General features: G+C 37.0%; 1 protein-coding gene across 1 annotated transcript; it reads left to right on the top strand.

Annotated features, from left to right (window-relative positions):
• The first annotated feature begins 243 nt into the window (after positions 1-243).
• LOC137627013 (zinc finger MYM-type protein 1-like) lies at positions 244-714 on the top strand. Its single transcript, XM_068357994.1, has one exon. The coding sequence runs from the start codon at positions 244-246 to the stop codon at positions 712-714; it is 471 nt and encodes a 156-aa protein (XP_068214095.1).
• The last annotated feature ends 17,275 nt before the right edge of the window (positions 715-17,989 follow it).

Genomic DNA, 17,989 nt, shown 5'->3' on the forward strand with positions numbered 1-17,989 from the left:
ATCTGCCAAAGAGATGAATGTGGAAGCTGCTCTAAAGCAGAAAAGTCTCAGGACTACTAAAAGGCAATTTTCCTATGAGGCCCCTGATGAACCTTGAAAAAAATGGAGTTTTCATTTTTCCATGTAGTTGTGGATATGACCATTAAATCTCTGAGAGAGAGAGAGAGAGAGAGAGAGAGAGAGAGAGAGAGAGAGAGAGAGAGAGAGAGAGAGAGAGAGAGAGAGAGAGAGAGAGCTGTAATGATGAATGATGTTGCAAAGAGATTCAATGTTCTCATAAACTTCTCTGACCTGACATCTAGTGAACTAGAAGAGAAGGTAAAAGGTTTGTGTAATACACTCACATCTGGGGATCATTCTGATTTAAATTATGATGAACTGATTGTAGAGATGCAGTCATTTCCAAAACAATGGCCAAAACAAAATATGACAACATTAGACCTTCTTTTTCTGGAGAAAGGCCTGAAAGAGATCTATCCAAATATGTGGGTGGCATTAAGAATTGCTGTCACTACACCTGTGACTATGGCATCTGCAGAGAGAAGCTTCTGTAAACTTAAGCTCATTAAAACATATTTAAGGTCAACTATGTCACAGGAGTGCCTTTATAGGCTGGCAATAGTTAGTATTAATAGAGAAATATCCAAACAGATTTCGTATGATGATACTATAGATGATTTTGCTGCAAGAAAGTCAAGAAGTGTCAGGTTTTAAATATGAAAAATCACTGAAGAAAACTTGTATATAATAGTTTTAGCATAGCCCTCAACATGTATGCATTGAGTTCTATGGTTTTAAATTGGTAAGATTACCTTTTTCAATTTATCTTAGGTAGGATTTTCAATAAAAATGTCTAATGGAGTTATTCTATCAAAATTTACAAAAATAGTTTGTATACTTTCGAGTCTATACTTTTCCTTGTTGTGTATACATATACATGAAGATGATTTATTAACAAAGTATGTTGTTTATTGAGGAACTTGAGATGCTAGTTGTGTTCGAAATTTTTTATGTTATTATTTCCAGCCTGGAGGGAAGGGGGGCGACATAATGAGTTCTTGCCTGGGGCGCCTAATGAACTAGAAACGGCCCTGCTTCTCGTTGAGGATAAACAAAGTTTCCTTATTCAAAGGACGTGCTAAATTTCCTCGCACAGATAGCAAAGTAAAAAAAAAAAAATTTCTTAAACAGAGAACGAACCAGGTTCCCCGACGCAGGGGATGAAGTTGAATCTTGTCAAGGTTGTACGTGTTAAAGGATAAAGTTACAAACAAAACTACATAATCAATTAATGAAATAACATGCAGTAAGTTACATACAGGAAACTGAAATAAAAACCGTTTAGTTTGGGTTATAAACAACATCGACCATATCGGAAAAAATACGTGGAATGAAATGGACTTGGTGAAATTAAACTTTTTTGCTACTTATATGAAAACTTTAAATAACCGTGCGCCAATTCACTTTGCTGGACAAGAACACGTGATGAGCATACGGGGAAAGTTAATTAGAAAATTAAGGAAGGCTAACGACAAAAAGGGAGGTAAACTCAAGTACAAAATAATACTAATAAAATGTTAAAATGACATAATTAGTTGACAGGAAAAGTACACCAGTGCTCTCGATAAGCAGTAAACACATACGTTTGAACAGCACAAAAACCCTAGTTTAAGCAGCTTTGAACTTTCTGGTTAGGAATGGAACCCGCTACAACACGCAGGTGAATGGATTTGAGACCAGATGGAATACCTACGACAAGTTGTAAAGAACATTAACCTGGCTACTCGGTTCTTTACTTAATTTTGTGATCCATACAAAAAGATCATAATAACTTGAAATCTCTTCCCAATTCAAGTCTGGGATTTACATATTCGACAAAGTGGCTTATATGAGTGAATTTAAGTGACATAGAGAAGTACTTTATGCTTAATGAAGCTGATTTGCATTAATACTTCATAAGTCAAAGGTAAATTTTCTGGTTTTGAAAGACAACTCATTTGGAGAAAGGATTTTTTTTATTTAACTGTTTAGTGGGAACTTGTTGTTCCAGGAAAGTCCCAAAACTCAAGTATGCACAGATCAGCACTATCTCTCAAGGCACAAATACCTTATTGATAACTTTGATGATATAGTTCTCGAACATTCACTCTGATAATAAAGTCTTCTCAGTCCAGAGACCTAAAAACTCAACACGTGACTAAATAATCAATTGTTGGTCTACCTTAGCTTTGTCAGTCTTAGGTCATATACACTCCTATGCTCTGTTTCGGCTTTATTCCAGGGACCCAGTAGGATGCTGGACAGTCATTTAAGTTAACAAGGACAAAGGCAATAGAAGTAGCAGTGATGTATTGTTGTAAAGAAAAAGTAAAGGGTAGGATCTTTACCATCAAAGCATATATATTCAATACGAAGTCACTTGCTAACACACTATTACTCTTAATTTATTTAGACTTACTCCTTCAAATATACCGAGTATGCTGTCCCGAGATTACATAAACATAAAAGACATATGCAAATAAATGAAGGAGTAAAAGTATGCAGAGGGGCAAATAACCCAATAGAAGAAATGCTACTTTGTAAAATCAAAAGGCAATCAAAATATGTCTGACTCGAGGTCTATTGCAATGGTCTTTTAGCATCCTGATCTATAATGTATGATAAATGTGACAAATTTATGATGGTCACAACTCACACAGCATTAGCAGAGTTTTTTTTCTCCTTTTTCACATAACTTCATATATCTATGGAATTTTGGACTAGCAGGCTAACAAGTAGTACTTCCTAATGGAAAAATTCCTCTATTATAGGGAAGACTCTCCAATTGCCAAATTTATCTTTAAAGGGAAGAGTTACAAATTACTCTCTACCTTTCACATGTAGATGGGTCCTTCAAACTTGATGATATAAATGTTTTTGGACAATGCAATTGGTTCTTTAAACAAGAATATATGACCAAAAGGTTTTCATTGAAATATATATTTTAATGATATTAAGGAATATCGTAAAAATATTTTTCAGTATGAAAGTAAGCTAAAAGTAAAACTTACTCATATTTTGAAACATTTCATTATTTGTTTGTTTAAAAGAGGTCTTTATCAATCAATGAATCTGTGATTGAAAGATATGATATCTCCAATGAAAAGATAAGGGGGGATTCCAGCAGTTTCTACAAGATTGTTGTCAGCTAAGTTTCTCAAGTCACTGACATAGATAACCAAAGAATTATTTTTCTGCAATTTCGTGCGTACAGGTTATGGGAGGTCTGTCTGTAAGTTGTCAAGTTTTGCAACAGTCAGTTGACACTTGCATAAGTGCAAGCTTTGAATAGATATTACAGATCAATGTGTAACTCAAGAAGGTGATTCACTTTTACTACTATGTCTACAATATACAATGAGAAGTTCAAGTAAATATTTCTTTCTTAAACAGGAAAGTTTTCCTACAAATCAATTTTGTTACTGATATTGAAAAAAACGAAGGAAAATATACACCTTATATACGTGACTATCCTATCATTTCACACTAATTAAACCGTAAAATTATTTAACTGTGTATGTCCTTAACACCAACCTGTCACACAATTCGTAGAAAACATCCAACATTCTACATAAAAACCTAAAATTTATCATTAATTTGTTCAGCTTTGCACTCAAACCCTAAGAGTTTACCTCTCAGAAAGTCCATCTACATCCTAATATCTAGATCTTCACTAAACACAATTAGAATTTGATTTTGGCGCTTTTTTTTTTAGGGTTTGCAAGTAATTCCAATGCAGAAAACAACTTCCATTGCAACTAAAAGCGTAGGCCTGCTTATGATACGCTTCGCATCACATGGTTTGCTTGACAGAATAGTAGTGTCTTATGCTGCATTGTTTACTACATAAATGTTTTGGGAGTGTATGTACAATTTGCGCCCGCCTGTATGAATGCAGACGGCTGACAAAAAATGCAACAGTGTAAGGGGTTTGCAAGGGGCCTCAGCCCTTTATTAGGTAAGTTGGTAAGGACATGGCTCGTAGGTTAGGTTAAGGGGGTGGTTGAGTTAAGTTAGTGTCCATATTTTAAGCTTGCTCGAGGAACTGGCCACTGATATACAAAGGCTCCAAGTTTAGAAAGTTTTGTAATGTAAATTATGTAAAACAAATTTCTGCAACATAAGATTGGTTAAACTTTTAAGCAAAACATTATTCTGAAACCATTTTTTCAAACAATGATATAGCTTCCAGTGGTGATTTGATCAAGTTTGAAAGATATGATAAATTCAGTTCGATATAGCTTGCCTTTCCTATAGCAAGACACGGGTATTGCGTTGAAAGATATAAGCCATAAGCCATAATAATAATAGGGAAGTGGGGAATATGGGGAAAGGAAGAGTACCCCTGTACGATCCAGTTTAAAGATATAATCAAGAATTTAGTCGAAGGATATCCTCAGTTGAGGATTCAATTGTATATGATTTTTGTTTTATGCTAAAATCCTAAATTGCATGTATATTTCAGTGTAAGTTAATTTGCAATTAGTATTATTCAGTATTGGGAATACAAATGATTGATATTTTGGAAATAATACTGAAGAGAATTGCATAGGCACGAAAATTTCCTTTCCATTTTCTATTCTTTCGTGAGTCCTGGCCATCGTTCTACAAAACCCTCACATAAGATCACCACTATCCTAACCTAACCTCCTATTTGTCGCCCTTAGACTGCCATATTCGTAGCTTACCTGTTTTTCATTTTTGGCCTGTGTCACTCCTATCAAGGTTACACAATAATATCGGGTTGAGGACATTAATTTTACGAGTAAAACTTTAGAAGGGAACATTCCAAGCTCTCTAGTCTGGTTACAAAGTCTACCTTGTACTAATGAATATAATTAACTGGTATGATAAATAGCTAAGACCCTAAACTGCCAGCAAACAGATGACCAATCGCTCCGCTGGAAGTGCAGTGATTCCTCTGGATACGAAAGATACTTCTTACGAAAAATTCAGGGTACGATAAGCCATACGAAGATTTTATGCCCCAGTATACGAAAAAATTTTCAGGATACGAGAACTTACGAGATCCCAACTCATCACTGAGAGTAATTTTAAAATGAGCGCGCCGCCAGACTTTGAACTTGGGTAAACTCACTTACAGCCTCCCACTCACCCATTGGTTATCTCTCTACTCAGATGCTAGCTGCCGCCATAAGATCCTGCTTTCCTATTGGTCGGCAACTATCCCACCTTGCTTACGCACAGGCGTTCATCTCTCTCACTCTCTTTTCGTTCCGACTGCGGTATCGTTAACATTGACTTTTTGTGCTTTCACTTGTTAGACGTAGTGTTAAATACATTTGTACACCACGTGTTATCATTATAAAACATTCTTTACTGTGTACTGTACTGTATTAGTGTTTAATATATAGTATATAACGTACGTAGTGTATTGTTGAGTTTAATACTGTAGCCATGGGTCCCAAGAATGTTGCCGAAGGAAAGAAAAAGAAGACGATGCTCTCGATGGAGATGAAACTCGAAATCATGAAAAAGTACGAGTCTCGCATGCGTTTAAGTGTGATCCCCAAGGAGTATGGCCGGAATCCGTCTACGATAGGCTCCATCCTGAAGCAGAAGGCGGCCATCGATGCAGCGACACCTTCTAAGGGCGTCACTATTTTCTCCAACAAGAGAACCCACGTGCATAACGAGATGGAGTGGCTGCTTCTTGTTTGGATCAAAGACAAAGAGATCTCAGGAGACACCACCACTGAGACTACAATTTGCCAGAAGGATTCCTCCATTTTCGGTGATCTCGTGCGTTCTCAGGCCGAAGAAGGGGCAGGAGAAGGAACATCACAGCAGGAACCCCCAGAGTTCAAGGCTTCTCGGGGGGGGGGGGGGTTTCGAGAAATTCAAGAGAAGAACTGGTATTCATTCAGTGGTACGGTATGGGGAGGCAGCCAGCTCGGACACAACGGCCGCCGCAGCCTTTGTTAAAACGTTTGACGAGTTGACTCTGCAGGAAGGCTACAGTTTGCAGCAAGTTTTCAATTGCGACGAAACTGGGCTTTTCTGGAAGAAAATGCCTCATCGGACGTTCATCACGGCGGAGGAGAAGAGTCTACCCGGACATAAGCCTATGAAGTACAGGCTTACCCTTCCTTTTTGCACTAACGCCAGTGGGGACTGTAAGATAAAGCCCCTGCTGGTGTACCATTAGGAAAATCCCCGAGCCTTCAAAGCCCACAAAGTCATCAAGGAGAACCTTCCTGTGATGTTGAGGGCGAATGCTAAAGCCTGGGTAACGAGGCAACTTTTAATTGATTGGGTGAATGTCTACTTCGGTCCGACTGTCCGAAAATATTTGGAAGAAAAGCGCCTCCCTATGAAATGTCTGCTGGTGTGGGGCAATGCTCCAGCTCACCCTCCTGGCCTCGAGGAATATCTTCTGGCCAAGTATTTCTTCACAAAGGTCCTGTATCTACCGCCTAACACCACCCCTCTTCTCCAGCCCATGCACCAGCAAGTTATTTCTAATTTCAAAAAATTGTACACGAAGCATCTCTTCCAGAGATGTTTCCAAGTGTCAGAAAGTACAAACCTCACTCTGTGTGAATTCTGGAAAGATCATTTTAATATTGTGATATGCCTCAGACTCATCGATCTCGCTTGGCAGGAAGTTTCGAGGCGTACCCTGAACTCCTCTTGGAGGAAGCTGTGGCCTGATGTTGTCTCTGCACGAGACTTCGAGGGGTTCGGGGAGCCTGGAGGCGAAGCCGAGATAGTTGACGATCCTGAACCCATTCAGCAGTCTAAGGTGGCTGACATCGTACATCTTGGTACGAACATGGGGCTGGAAGTTAGCGCCGAAGGAGTTGGAGACGATGGAAATGAGTGTTGTTCAAGAGCAGTTCGCTAGCGGTGATGAGGAGTATGTTAGACCTTTGAAAACGGCAGACATTAAGGAAATTCTTGCCTTTTTCCTTAAAATGGCAGACTACGTCGAAAAGGAACATCCAGAAAAAGTTTATACCAACCGTGCGCTTCAACACTGCAATGACGTTTGCCTAACGCATTTTAGAAATGTGTTGAAAAGTAGGCAGAAACAAGCTTCCATGGATAGTTTCTTATTAAAGAGGCCAGCAGTATTAGTAGGCAAAGACGAAGGTGAAAGTGAAGAAAAGAAACAGAAAACAGGAAGTGATGAAGTAGAACGTGAAAGTAAAGAAAAGAAACCAAAAAAAAGTGAGGAAGAAGTAGAAGAAATTTATAAAATGTGAAAACATAAAGTTAAAAAAAGCATAAAAAAAACTCAATTTTAAGTTTTATGTTACCGTTAAGTGTTAAAGTAGTTTTTTCTTTCATTTTATAGTCTTCCATACGTAATTTTAAGCGTCAATTATTTCTGCTATTTTTTTATTTCGTAAATTTTAAGTGTTAATGTGTTAAGTGTGTAAATTATTGTATATAGTCTGTCACTTGTTACGTTTTCTGCCGCGACTTCGCTATCGAACATCGTCTCAATCAAAAGATAAGTTTCAACTTTTTTGTTAATTAACTGTACCTTTTTTCAGGGTGTGAACCCTTAATTTAGGTGTACAGGTAACAATACACCATCACTGATCCAAATGCTTTACATACAGTACCGTAACTTTTATACAGTAGTAAAGAAAACGGACCATTTTCTTAGGGCTTGCAGGGGATAACTAGGCTATAACTACATTATTGAATAATCTCATGGTGGTTTCTGGAATGGATTAGGCTGTTTTTAACGGTTGGGTTAATTATTGAATGATAGAAATGGCTGCAGTTTAGCGTGTTTATGAAAGAAAAGGTGTCTTTTCGTAAGGCTTGGAACGGATTAGGCTATTTAGATGTAAAACGCGACTCAGGATACGAAAAAATCAGCATACGAAACCGTATCATGAATGGATGACTTTCGTAGGCTGAGGCATCAATTTGATAGCCTGCTGAGAAAAGGGTTTGAAAGATCACAAACACAAGACTAAGGAGATTCCTAGAAAATAACACTTTGTACAAACACCTACACAGTTTCAGGAAATGGAAAAGCACTGAAACTTCCCTCATGGATATTTACCAAAAAATAGCCATGAACCAACTAAATAAAAGACACCAATACAATGTAATTTACTTATATATCTCTAAGGCAATTGACAAAGTATGGCAAGACAGCCTCAAATATAAAGTATTCCTATTTGGTATTACCAATAATAATGGAAAAAATTCTCTAGAGCTTTTTAAAAGACAGAAATGTCGGAATATGAAGCAGAGATTGGAAACTGGGAGATACGATATGTATATAAAGAGGGCGGTACCTCAGGGGGGCACGTTCTATAATTTATATAGCAGATATACCGACCAACCACAAATATGCCATAAACTATGCATATGCATATGACATAACACAAGTAATAATACATCTTACAAATTCCAGAAAATTTTTAAAAATAAAGACAGAGAGATCATAAGAGTAAATGATTAAAGTAAAACAATTGGAAACTAAAAACAAACAACAAAAGTCTCCAACTCTTTTCAGTGAAAAAAAAAAATAAACCAGCACCAATAACAATAAATAACATAAATATGCCATAAAATAATGAAGATAAAATTCTTTGTCTCTCCATCAAAAGAACAGGCATAAGCTGCCATATCAAACAAAAACCCTGATTAGCAAAACACAGAAAATTAGCATTAAAACGATTCAAACCATTTGATAAAAACATAAGATTAAACCTCTACAAAGGCTTGATAAGTTTAGGCTATGTATTTATCTTGTGTGTCCATTTTGGAATTATTGTATGTTTATCATCTTTGATTGAGCCGTTGTGCTGTTGGATATTCGAGTAGAGGTTTTCGTAGTGTTTGCTTTAATACACTACGAAAACCTCCACTCGAATATCCAACAGCACAGTGGCTCAATCAAAGATGAAAAAACTACAATAACTCCAAAATGGTCACATCAAAAAATACATGGCCTAAACCATAAAAACAATTATAGTAATGATAATGTTATGTATATTGTACTGTTGGCCTAATACTATATGCACTATGGGTATTAGGAGTAAAATTTCACAGTATTACACCAATAGAGCATGTTTTAACGTAGTTCATAAGTGTAGTAGCGTATGTTATGAAGGATTTAATCATTAATGAATTGCCCTAAAGTTAGGATGTGATTCTTCTTACTTTTGCATTTCAATAGCATTCAATCTTGTATAGCGTGATGCTCATTTGTTATTTTTGTATGTACGTGTAGGAGTTTTGTTCACCTATTCACATTCGAGAGTCACAAGTCAGAGAGTAGAATTGTAATGTAAGCTTTAAGCATTAAATGTATTTCATTAAGAAGTCTCTGATTATAGCATATCTAACCAGATGACAAGTTGGTGAAGTTGCTGGGATAGGAATATTCTTAACTAATAAACTACTGTATCATTATTCCAGGTATGTTGAGGGGATTATTCGACTTTGATAGCTAATACCATATACAACATTCGGGGACTACAGTTGAGACAGAAACCATGCAGGGAGAAGCAACAGCAGAATAGACAGGTAGATATAGACTCCATGCAGCAGCAGTAGGTATGCAGTAAATAAGAGGAACGTCGCAACACATTTCTATGTTCAAGCTCAATGCCAAGAAGGAAGCAATCATCCAACATCTATATTGGTTAGGACCAAGTAGGGTAGGATTAAAATTTGTTACCAGTGTGGAGAAACGTGTTGAGTGGGAACTTGTTCTACCAGGAAAGTCTCCCTACGTCAGTTCTTAGAAGATCAACAGAGGAGGATAAGGAGCACTATCACTCAGAGCACAAACACCCTGTTAATAACTTTCCTGACATAGTTCACTAACCATCACTCTAAGAACTGTACTCTGTCCAGAGGCCTAAAAACTCCACCCGTGATTTAAAAGTAATTTGATGGCCTACTCTAGCTCTGTTAGGTCTAAGGTCATCTACACTCTTAGGTTCTGTTTTGGCTCCGTCCCAGGAACGACAGTGAGATGCTGGACAGGGAAATTACGTTAAGTAATTATTGAGACAATGGCATTGTATAGAGGTGTATAAAGTAAAGTTAAATGGGGATCTTCACCTTCAAAGCACTAAGTTAAAGAGTGTACACTCGCTGATACCAACTTTCCTATATCTACAGTTGGTTACTTTCAACATCTCGGGTGCTCTAACCCGTAATATACTACAAATTGGTAGAATTCATATGAAAGGTTAATAAAGATACCAATGTTTGTAATCTACTCCAAATAATTTATTACAGTAATAGAGAATCATATCAACCCAATAACGATTTATTCACATGGTAAAAAAAGAAGTGAAATATTAACCACAATTTACAACACAAGACATTGCAATTGATAATCTGAATGAACATATGGGATTAACCCACAAACAGAATAAACAAAATCAGAATCTTATGAAAAACAACTTATGCGGTAGGCTGCTGTGAGGTCCCAACAAGTGGTCAGTGACCTTAAATGTTTACCAACACACCAAAAACTAAAAGGTACATTAATTTCCATGCACGCAGCCCGAAAATGTAATGCCGGAGTGTTACCTAAACTTAACTTTTGAGACAAATAGAAGCTTATCTAAAGTGGGAATGGCCTTTGATTGAACTCACAAGAATTTTTATATCTTAGGCGCTCGTATCCTGAGAATGGCGGGGTTCAGTTTTACCTCACTAGGCCTACTACACTTATTTAGCAGAGTCAATGGTCCCTTTCTACTTGCCCCTGTCTGGATCAGAGGTTCCTGCAAATTTGATGCTTTTCCTTAATAACGCTCAATGTATCTGCTGGGCCTTGTCCTTTGTGGAATCTGGGTCAGTTATTGTACAAGGGGACAGGCTAGTGGGGGGAGAGGTTAGAGCATTAGTTTGACTTTTAGCCAATTGACGATGTCTTGGCAGTTCCTGTAACTTTTTGAGGTCGAGTTCATGTCGCCTGCGTCCGGCTTGCCTCCCCCCAGAAAAGTGCATCTCAATGCATAGGCCCGGGTCTTTAGGTGCCATCTCTAATTTAGTACAGGCTTGAAACACTTGTGACTTGTGAGTTTTAAGCAATGCGTTCATTTAGGATGCAAGAAAAATCTTGCAACTCCAGGGGACAAAGATAATCCTAACTCTAAACATCTGGCATACAAAACAATTAATGAAACTAAACGGTAATTAGCAAGTTGGGCTTACATGTATGGACAACCATACCTGCTAGACTTGCAGACTTGAGTTGTAAGAGAGAAATTTAAGCTACCTTAAGGTAGAATAATGAATACAAAAGTATTTATCTCAAAGCACTCGCTTAAGAAAGAATCATCACTGACATTTTTTCCTGCCGTGACGTCACGAACAATAACAATGTCTGCCTATAAACTGTGAAGAAGAATAGTAAAGAAAATTTTTCACACCCTGGGAAAAAAGGCAGGAAGAAAAGAGAAGGGTTAGTGTAGAAAAATGCAATATGGGTTACATGTTAGTATATATGAGATAGAGTTTACTTAATGAACAAAGAATGATTGTGATTCCTTGCGCTATGCTAGGTCAGCTTTTGGCATTAAGTTGAACAGCGTATGAGGTAAGTGCAAAGTATGATTACAAGAGAAAGTCAAACAAAAGTGGTACGATTACAAGGGGAAGTGAAACAAAGTTAACTGCGACTTAGTATAAAAGGGTACCTAAAACTGCAAGATAAGAGCGGAGGGAAGAAGAAATCAAAATTTCAGTAGCCCTTTACAGGGGTGCTCGGACAAACAAGGTTGATAAAGACTATACAAAGCTACTACAAGACCTCCTGGAATTAGGCATAACAAATTGGAAAACTACCGGTAAGTGTAGGCCTAATGAACTCTTTACCATTCATAGATATTAAAAAAAAAATACTAAAATTATATTAGAACTCTATAGAAAGTCTAACAGATGAAAGAAGGGCAGTAGATACTCATTGAGAGTCAACAATGAAGGCAATGCTGAATATTTCAATCAGCCAGATGTCTGGACTTACAACTGTGAAACTATGCTAAGCCAAAATTTAGCCAGTCTGGAAAGTGGACTCTAAGCTGCAAAATTTGCTTAGCTGAAAATTTCAACCAACTAGGAGACTGAACTTTGAGCTGAAAAAATTTGCTTAACTAAATATTTGTACCTGTCAGAAGACTGGACTTTGAGCTGCAAAATCTGCTAAGCTGAAGATTTCCTCTTGACAGTTTGGCGACTGTAATTCTTGGTGAGAGGAGAGTTGGTTGGTCCTTTCACGGGAGCACAGCTGCCACTGATAGCCACAGAGAGGAACACTGATACAGAAAAATTTGTATACAAAAATTTAATCATGCTAAAACACTGAAATACATATGATATATTAATACAAAATTAATGATAATTATTTTTTTAATTAAAATTATCTAGTAATAAATTTTTAAATATATAGAATTTTTATAATAAAAAGGAGTAATATTTCTACAGTGCTCTTCACATCCACCTGTTCCCCTGTGGAAAATTATTCCCATGAGAAAATTTCCATCTACAGCATCCACTCCTCCTTCACCTTATAGTTTCAAATAATATGATAAAACAAAAAAATTAACATATGTAGATGTATATGAAGAAAATATATATTTATAAATTACAACTTTATTTATTTGATAATAGTAAAAATTATAGAAGTTCTTTCACACTGGAAGAAATGTAAATATTTTGAACATTGATATGAACGATTAAAATACAAAGATAAAAACGATTATTTCGAATGATCAAAATTCATAAATAACAATTATTTTGGAATATATTGTGATATCCCCATATGTTGTACATATGCTAACATATCTGATTTGTCTAATGTTTATTTTTCCATTTTCTTTGTAAATACATCACCTTATTTCAACGCCATCTTCATTCCATTCTTCTTATTATCTTTTGTTTACAATCTCCTTCCTGCTGTAAATCATCCCTGTTTTCTTACCTTACATGTTATAAGGTAACCCCAAATTTATTGATTTTGTTAGAATATATTGTTCTCACCACGAGATTCATCTACCTTACTCACCCATTCACTTTGCATCGTTTATTATTGTTGTTTTGAAGTGCTTTTTCATTATTTTATTTAACGTAAGATTATAGTTTTGTTTGTAACATAGTTTATTGTTCCTGTCCTCCTATTATCCTGCTATTGGTGCTTCGATTGTCTGCAACCAGCTTTAAGAAGATACATTTGATCATAATCGACAATCTTATACACTTGTAATAAGAAACAAGTGAAATTGTAAGTCTACCCATACGACTTCTATTTTATTGTGTGAAGAGAACTACCGCCCATTGTAAAGTGGTAATTGTTTGCACAGTGGTTCGTCACATAATAGTTGGGGGCCTGTCCGGGATCTGATGTGCGATATGATTCATCAAATTTATATCAAGTGATTGAATCGTGAAAGAACAGTTCCAGTGATTATGAACAGTATCGAGTGTTGTGTTGTGGCGTACCAAGGATAAAGGACGACAGTAATAATTCCAAGGTAAGGTAGATGTCTCGTCTCCCTCTCATTAGACATTTATGTATAATATATGGCTGGGTAGTCATTAGGTTGTAAGAGGAACAAGTCACGCTTAATATAGTTAAGACTTGGGTATGCTGATTGTCCAGCTTCTAAACCACCCTTATTAATTGAAGATGCCCCCAGTAGGTAGCTTTTAAAGTTTCGCCTACTCAAATCTCGTATCCCAGAGATTTCTCATAAAAAAAAAGTCTGAAGCCCTAAGATTTTGCCATTCCTTAAAATCGCCATTCAAAAGTGATATTTAGGAAATAAGTCAAATTTCATTATATGTGATTTATTAAATTAAGTTTCATTATAAGTAAAATTTCCTCCATCTCTATTTCATTATAAAGTGATTTATTTTGTTATATAAATTTCGTAAGTAAAATTAGCCAGTTTCCAATTTCGGAGATTTTCGTAATTCTAATCGTTATCTCTAGTCAGGAAATTAACTTATATATTGTTTGGTGTTAAAAGTACTATTTTGGTGTACAAATAACATTTACGTGTCTGTAAATGAATATTTAAATACTTGTGTTAAATTACTCCTGTTATGTCTATAAAGCGCATACTACGTATTTTGTCCAGTTTGCGCATTATTCTGATAATCAATTACTTTAAACTAGGTGTTGACTATTAACTAGATACTTTATCATAACGAGAATAATATAGTATTTATATAAATTAAAAGGTAACATTGTAAAGTTATCGTATTAAGCTGGTATAAATTAAAAGGAAATGTAAACTAGAACGTGCTAATTAGGTATGTTTAAAGTAAAAAATACCTTTGCATTTTAAAGGCTTGTTTACTGTTTCGGTAAAATTGTTGTAAAAGTTTGTGATGTTAAGCATGTCGTTTGAGTAATTATGAAGTAGTTAGCCGCGTGTTCAAGATCTCGAGCGTAAAAAAAAAAAAACATTGTTCAGTTGTTAACGGTGAATAAAAGTTTTATAGTATCGTAAGTTTCGCGAGACTCAATTTTGTATTTAAGCTATTTTTGTGTAATGTGATTTAATCATATAATTTTGTAATTTTGTGATGCTATTTTGTATTTTTGTGATCGAAAGATTACTTTGCGATCGTATGATCTTATACTTATTCTTATAAAATTTGGAAATTTATTTTAGTTTGTACTTACCTTGCGCCACGGGCGACATTCAAAATGCCTCTCAACTTGCAACAATGTATTGTATCACCACGGGATCATGTGGAATCTCTCACAGTTGCCACAAAAACTGACCTAAAGAATCTAGCTCGCCATAATGATGTACAAGTTCCTGCTACTGCTGTAAAATGTGTAATTCTCAGTCATATTTTGAACTTCCTTGTAGATGAAGATATTGTTCCAGAAGAAGAATTGGCTGACGTTCGAGCTCAACCGTTACCAATCCAAATGGTGACTTGAATAAACTAAGTCTGCAGCTGGAGTTAGAAAAGATGAAGATGCGAGCCGCAACTGCCGCCGCTGGAGTAGAAGAGAGGAAAGCCGCTGCTGCTGAAAGAGCCGCAACTGCCGCAACTCTGGTAGAACGAGAGAAAGTTGCCACAGACGAGAAAGAGCCGCTGCTGCTGAACAAGCCACAACTGCCGCCGCTGAGGTAGAAGAAAGGAAAGCCGCTGCTGCTGAACGAGCCGCAACTGCCGCCGCTGAGTTAGAAGAGAGGAAAGCCGCTGCTGCTGAGCGCACGGCTGCTGCCGCTGCTTCCCTAGAACGTATCAAGGTGGAAAGTGCTGTGGAAGCTGCTGCAACTGCTTTGGAGCAACAAGAAAAAGAAAGTGAACAGAAAAACAAAGCTCTCCGTGTAAGGCTGCAGATTGAGAGAGAAGCGGCCACATTAACAGAACGGGATCTGGCATTTATAAGACTGAAAGAAAAGGAAGAAGGTAAGCTAATTCCCGAACCCTTTGATGTGGGCAAGGTGCAGAAATTGCTTCCCACAATTGAAGAACGGGAACCTGATAACTACTTTTCTGTGTTCGAAGACACAGCCAAGAATCTCAATTGGCCTCAGGACAAATGGTATTGGATCATCCGGAACTCATTTAAAGGTAAAGCATTATCTCTATGTGCCAATATGTTAGAGGAACATGATTATTTCATAATTAAACAGGCAATCCTTGATGCTTATTCTATTACTGCGGAAGAATATAGGCAAATATTTCGTAATAGTCAGAAGCAAGTTCAGCAGACCTTTTTAGAATTTATGATTGGAAAGATTAAACAGTTTCAGAAGTGGGTAGACAAAGTAGATGTCAAAACTTTTGAGCAGTTGAAAGATTTAATAGTAATGGAGGAGTTCTTAAGGAAAATACCAGGTCGCATTAATGTGTATCTAAGAGAACAGAATGAATCTGACCCTAAGAAAGCCGCTTTAAAGGCAGATGACTATGCTCTTATTCATAAAGTAGGTAAAACCCCATATAGAGAAACTAGACCTAAGGAAACTTGTACATACTGCAAACAAGAAGGACATCATATTTCAGAATGTCCTGATCCACATTGTGCAGCTTCATACTTGAAGAGAAAACCTAATCCCCCTCAATTCTCTCCTAAGCAAATGAATCTGCCCAAACAGGAACCAAAACCTAAGGTGGAGAAGAAAAAGACCTTCCATTGTGCATCACACGAGTCCCAAGCGTTTGCACCCTTCACTTGCTCAGGCAAAATAAATGGTAAACCTGTAACCATACTCAGAGACACTGGATCCTCTCAAACGATCGTCTCTCCTAAAGTAATACGACCTAAAGGTGAAACTCACAGGTATGTTGCAGTTAATGACCTAACCAGTAAGTCTATGTTGCCTCTCATTAATGTAAACCTTCATTGTCTTTATTTCTCTGGAACTACTGAAGTAGCTGTAAATCCAGAACTGTTACCATGCAAGAATGTAGACGTAATCCTGGGTAATGACATAGCTAACTCTGTTGTCTTAACAAACATAATAGCAGTATCTGCAGGTGATGTTATACAGGAGGAATGCTTAGCAGTGACACGAAGCAGTAAAAAGGACACCCCTACTGAATCATCATCAAACCCGTTGCCAGTCTCTGAACCTATGGATTTTAACGAACGAGTTGATGAGTACATATAAGATCCAACCCGATTCCTTTAGCTATCAACAAAGGAAAGATGTCACTCTACAGCAGTGTTTCAACCAAGTGAAACCAAAGGATACCAACAAGTGTTCTTATTTTTATATTAATAATAATGTACTAATGAGAAAATTCAGGTCAAGGAAGAACAGTCATCTAGAAACCTGGAAGGATCTATTCCAGGTAGTTGTTCCTAAGGATATAAGACCTCTGATCCTAGAACTGTCTCAATCTGCTGACTCTCATCTTGGTATCACTAAAACATATGAACGCATCAGTCAAGACTTTTATTGGCCAAACATGAAGAATGACATTAAAGAGTTCGTAAAAACATGTACAACATGTCAAAAAGTAAGTAGTCCTAATGTGAAAGTACCAGTTGCACCATTAAAACCTATACTTGTGCCTAAAGAACCTTTCAGTAAGATCATAGTAGATTGTGTAGGCCCTTTGCCTAAGACAAAAAGGGGACATGAATACTTGCTTACGGCCTTATGCCCATCTACCCGTTATCCATTTGCAGTACCTTTAAGAAACATTTCAGCCAAGAACATTCTAAAGTCACTAGTGTCCAAATTTACTGTTGTAGGATTTCCAACTGAACTACAATGTGATCAAGGAACCAATTTCATGAGTCATGCTTTTAAAACAGCTATGAAAGATTACCATATAACCCAAGTCTCATCCTCAGCTTACCATCCACAGACCAATGGAGCATTAGAATGCACTCACCAGACCATTAAAAATCTTCTCCGGAAATGCATCCATAGTTCAGGTAACGAGTGGGATTGCGATTTGGAACTGATCATGTACATCATACGAGGAGTTCGAAACCAGTCTACTGGTAGGTCACCTTTGAACTACTCTTCGGTCGACGGCCACGAACTATCCTCAGTTCAGTCAAAGAACGCATCCTGAAGTTGGGAGATAATGAGGTACCTCTTTCCCAATATATTTCAGAACTCAACAGGAAACTTTCAGATCTTCACTCCATTGCCAAAACTAACTTGATAACAGCTCAAGAGAAGATGAAGATTAACTATGATAAAAAGGCTAAAACCAGAAGTTTCAAAGTAGGAGATGCAGTGCTGCTATACCATCCGATTGCAGGCTCTCCCCTACGAGAGAAATACCAGGGACCTTATACCATCACTCAACGTATCTCGCCAACCAACTATATAATCGCCACTCCAGATAAGCGTAAGTCCACTCAATTAGTCCACATAAGCCTCTTAAAGGCCTATTTGTCTCCCTCAACAGCTGAAAGTAAAACGGTAATGATTACTAGTTCCATATCATACATAGATTGTCCTATGGATCAATTTTCAGATGATCCAATAACTGCATC

This window comes from Palaemon carinicauda, chromosome 34, assembly GCF_036898095.1.
Source record: "Palaemon carinicauda isolate YSFRI2023 chromosome 34, ASM3689809v2, whole genome shotgun sequence".
In the NCBI taxonomy this organism is placed as follows: Eukaryota; Metazoa; Arthropoda; class Malacostraca; order Decapoda; family Palaemonidae; genus Palaemon; species Palaemon carinicauda.

What these genes read in the sequence shown, in the direction of transcription:
- LOC137627013 (XM_068357994.1), top strand. Translation starts at nt 244, where the DNA reads ATGAATGATGTTGCAAAGAGATTCAATGTTCTCATAAACTTCTCTGAC.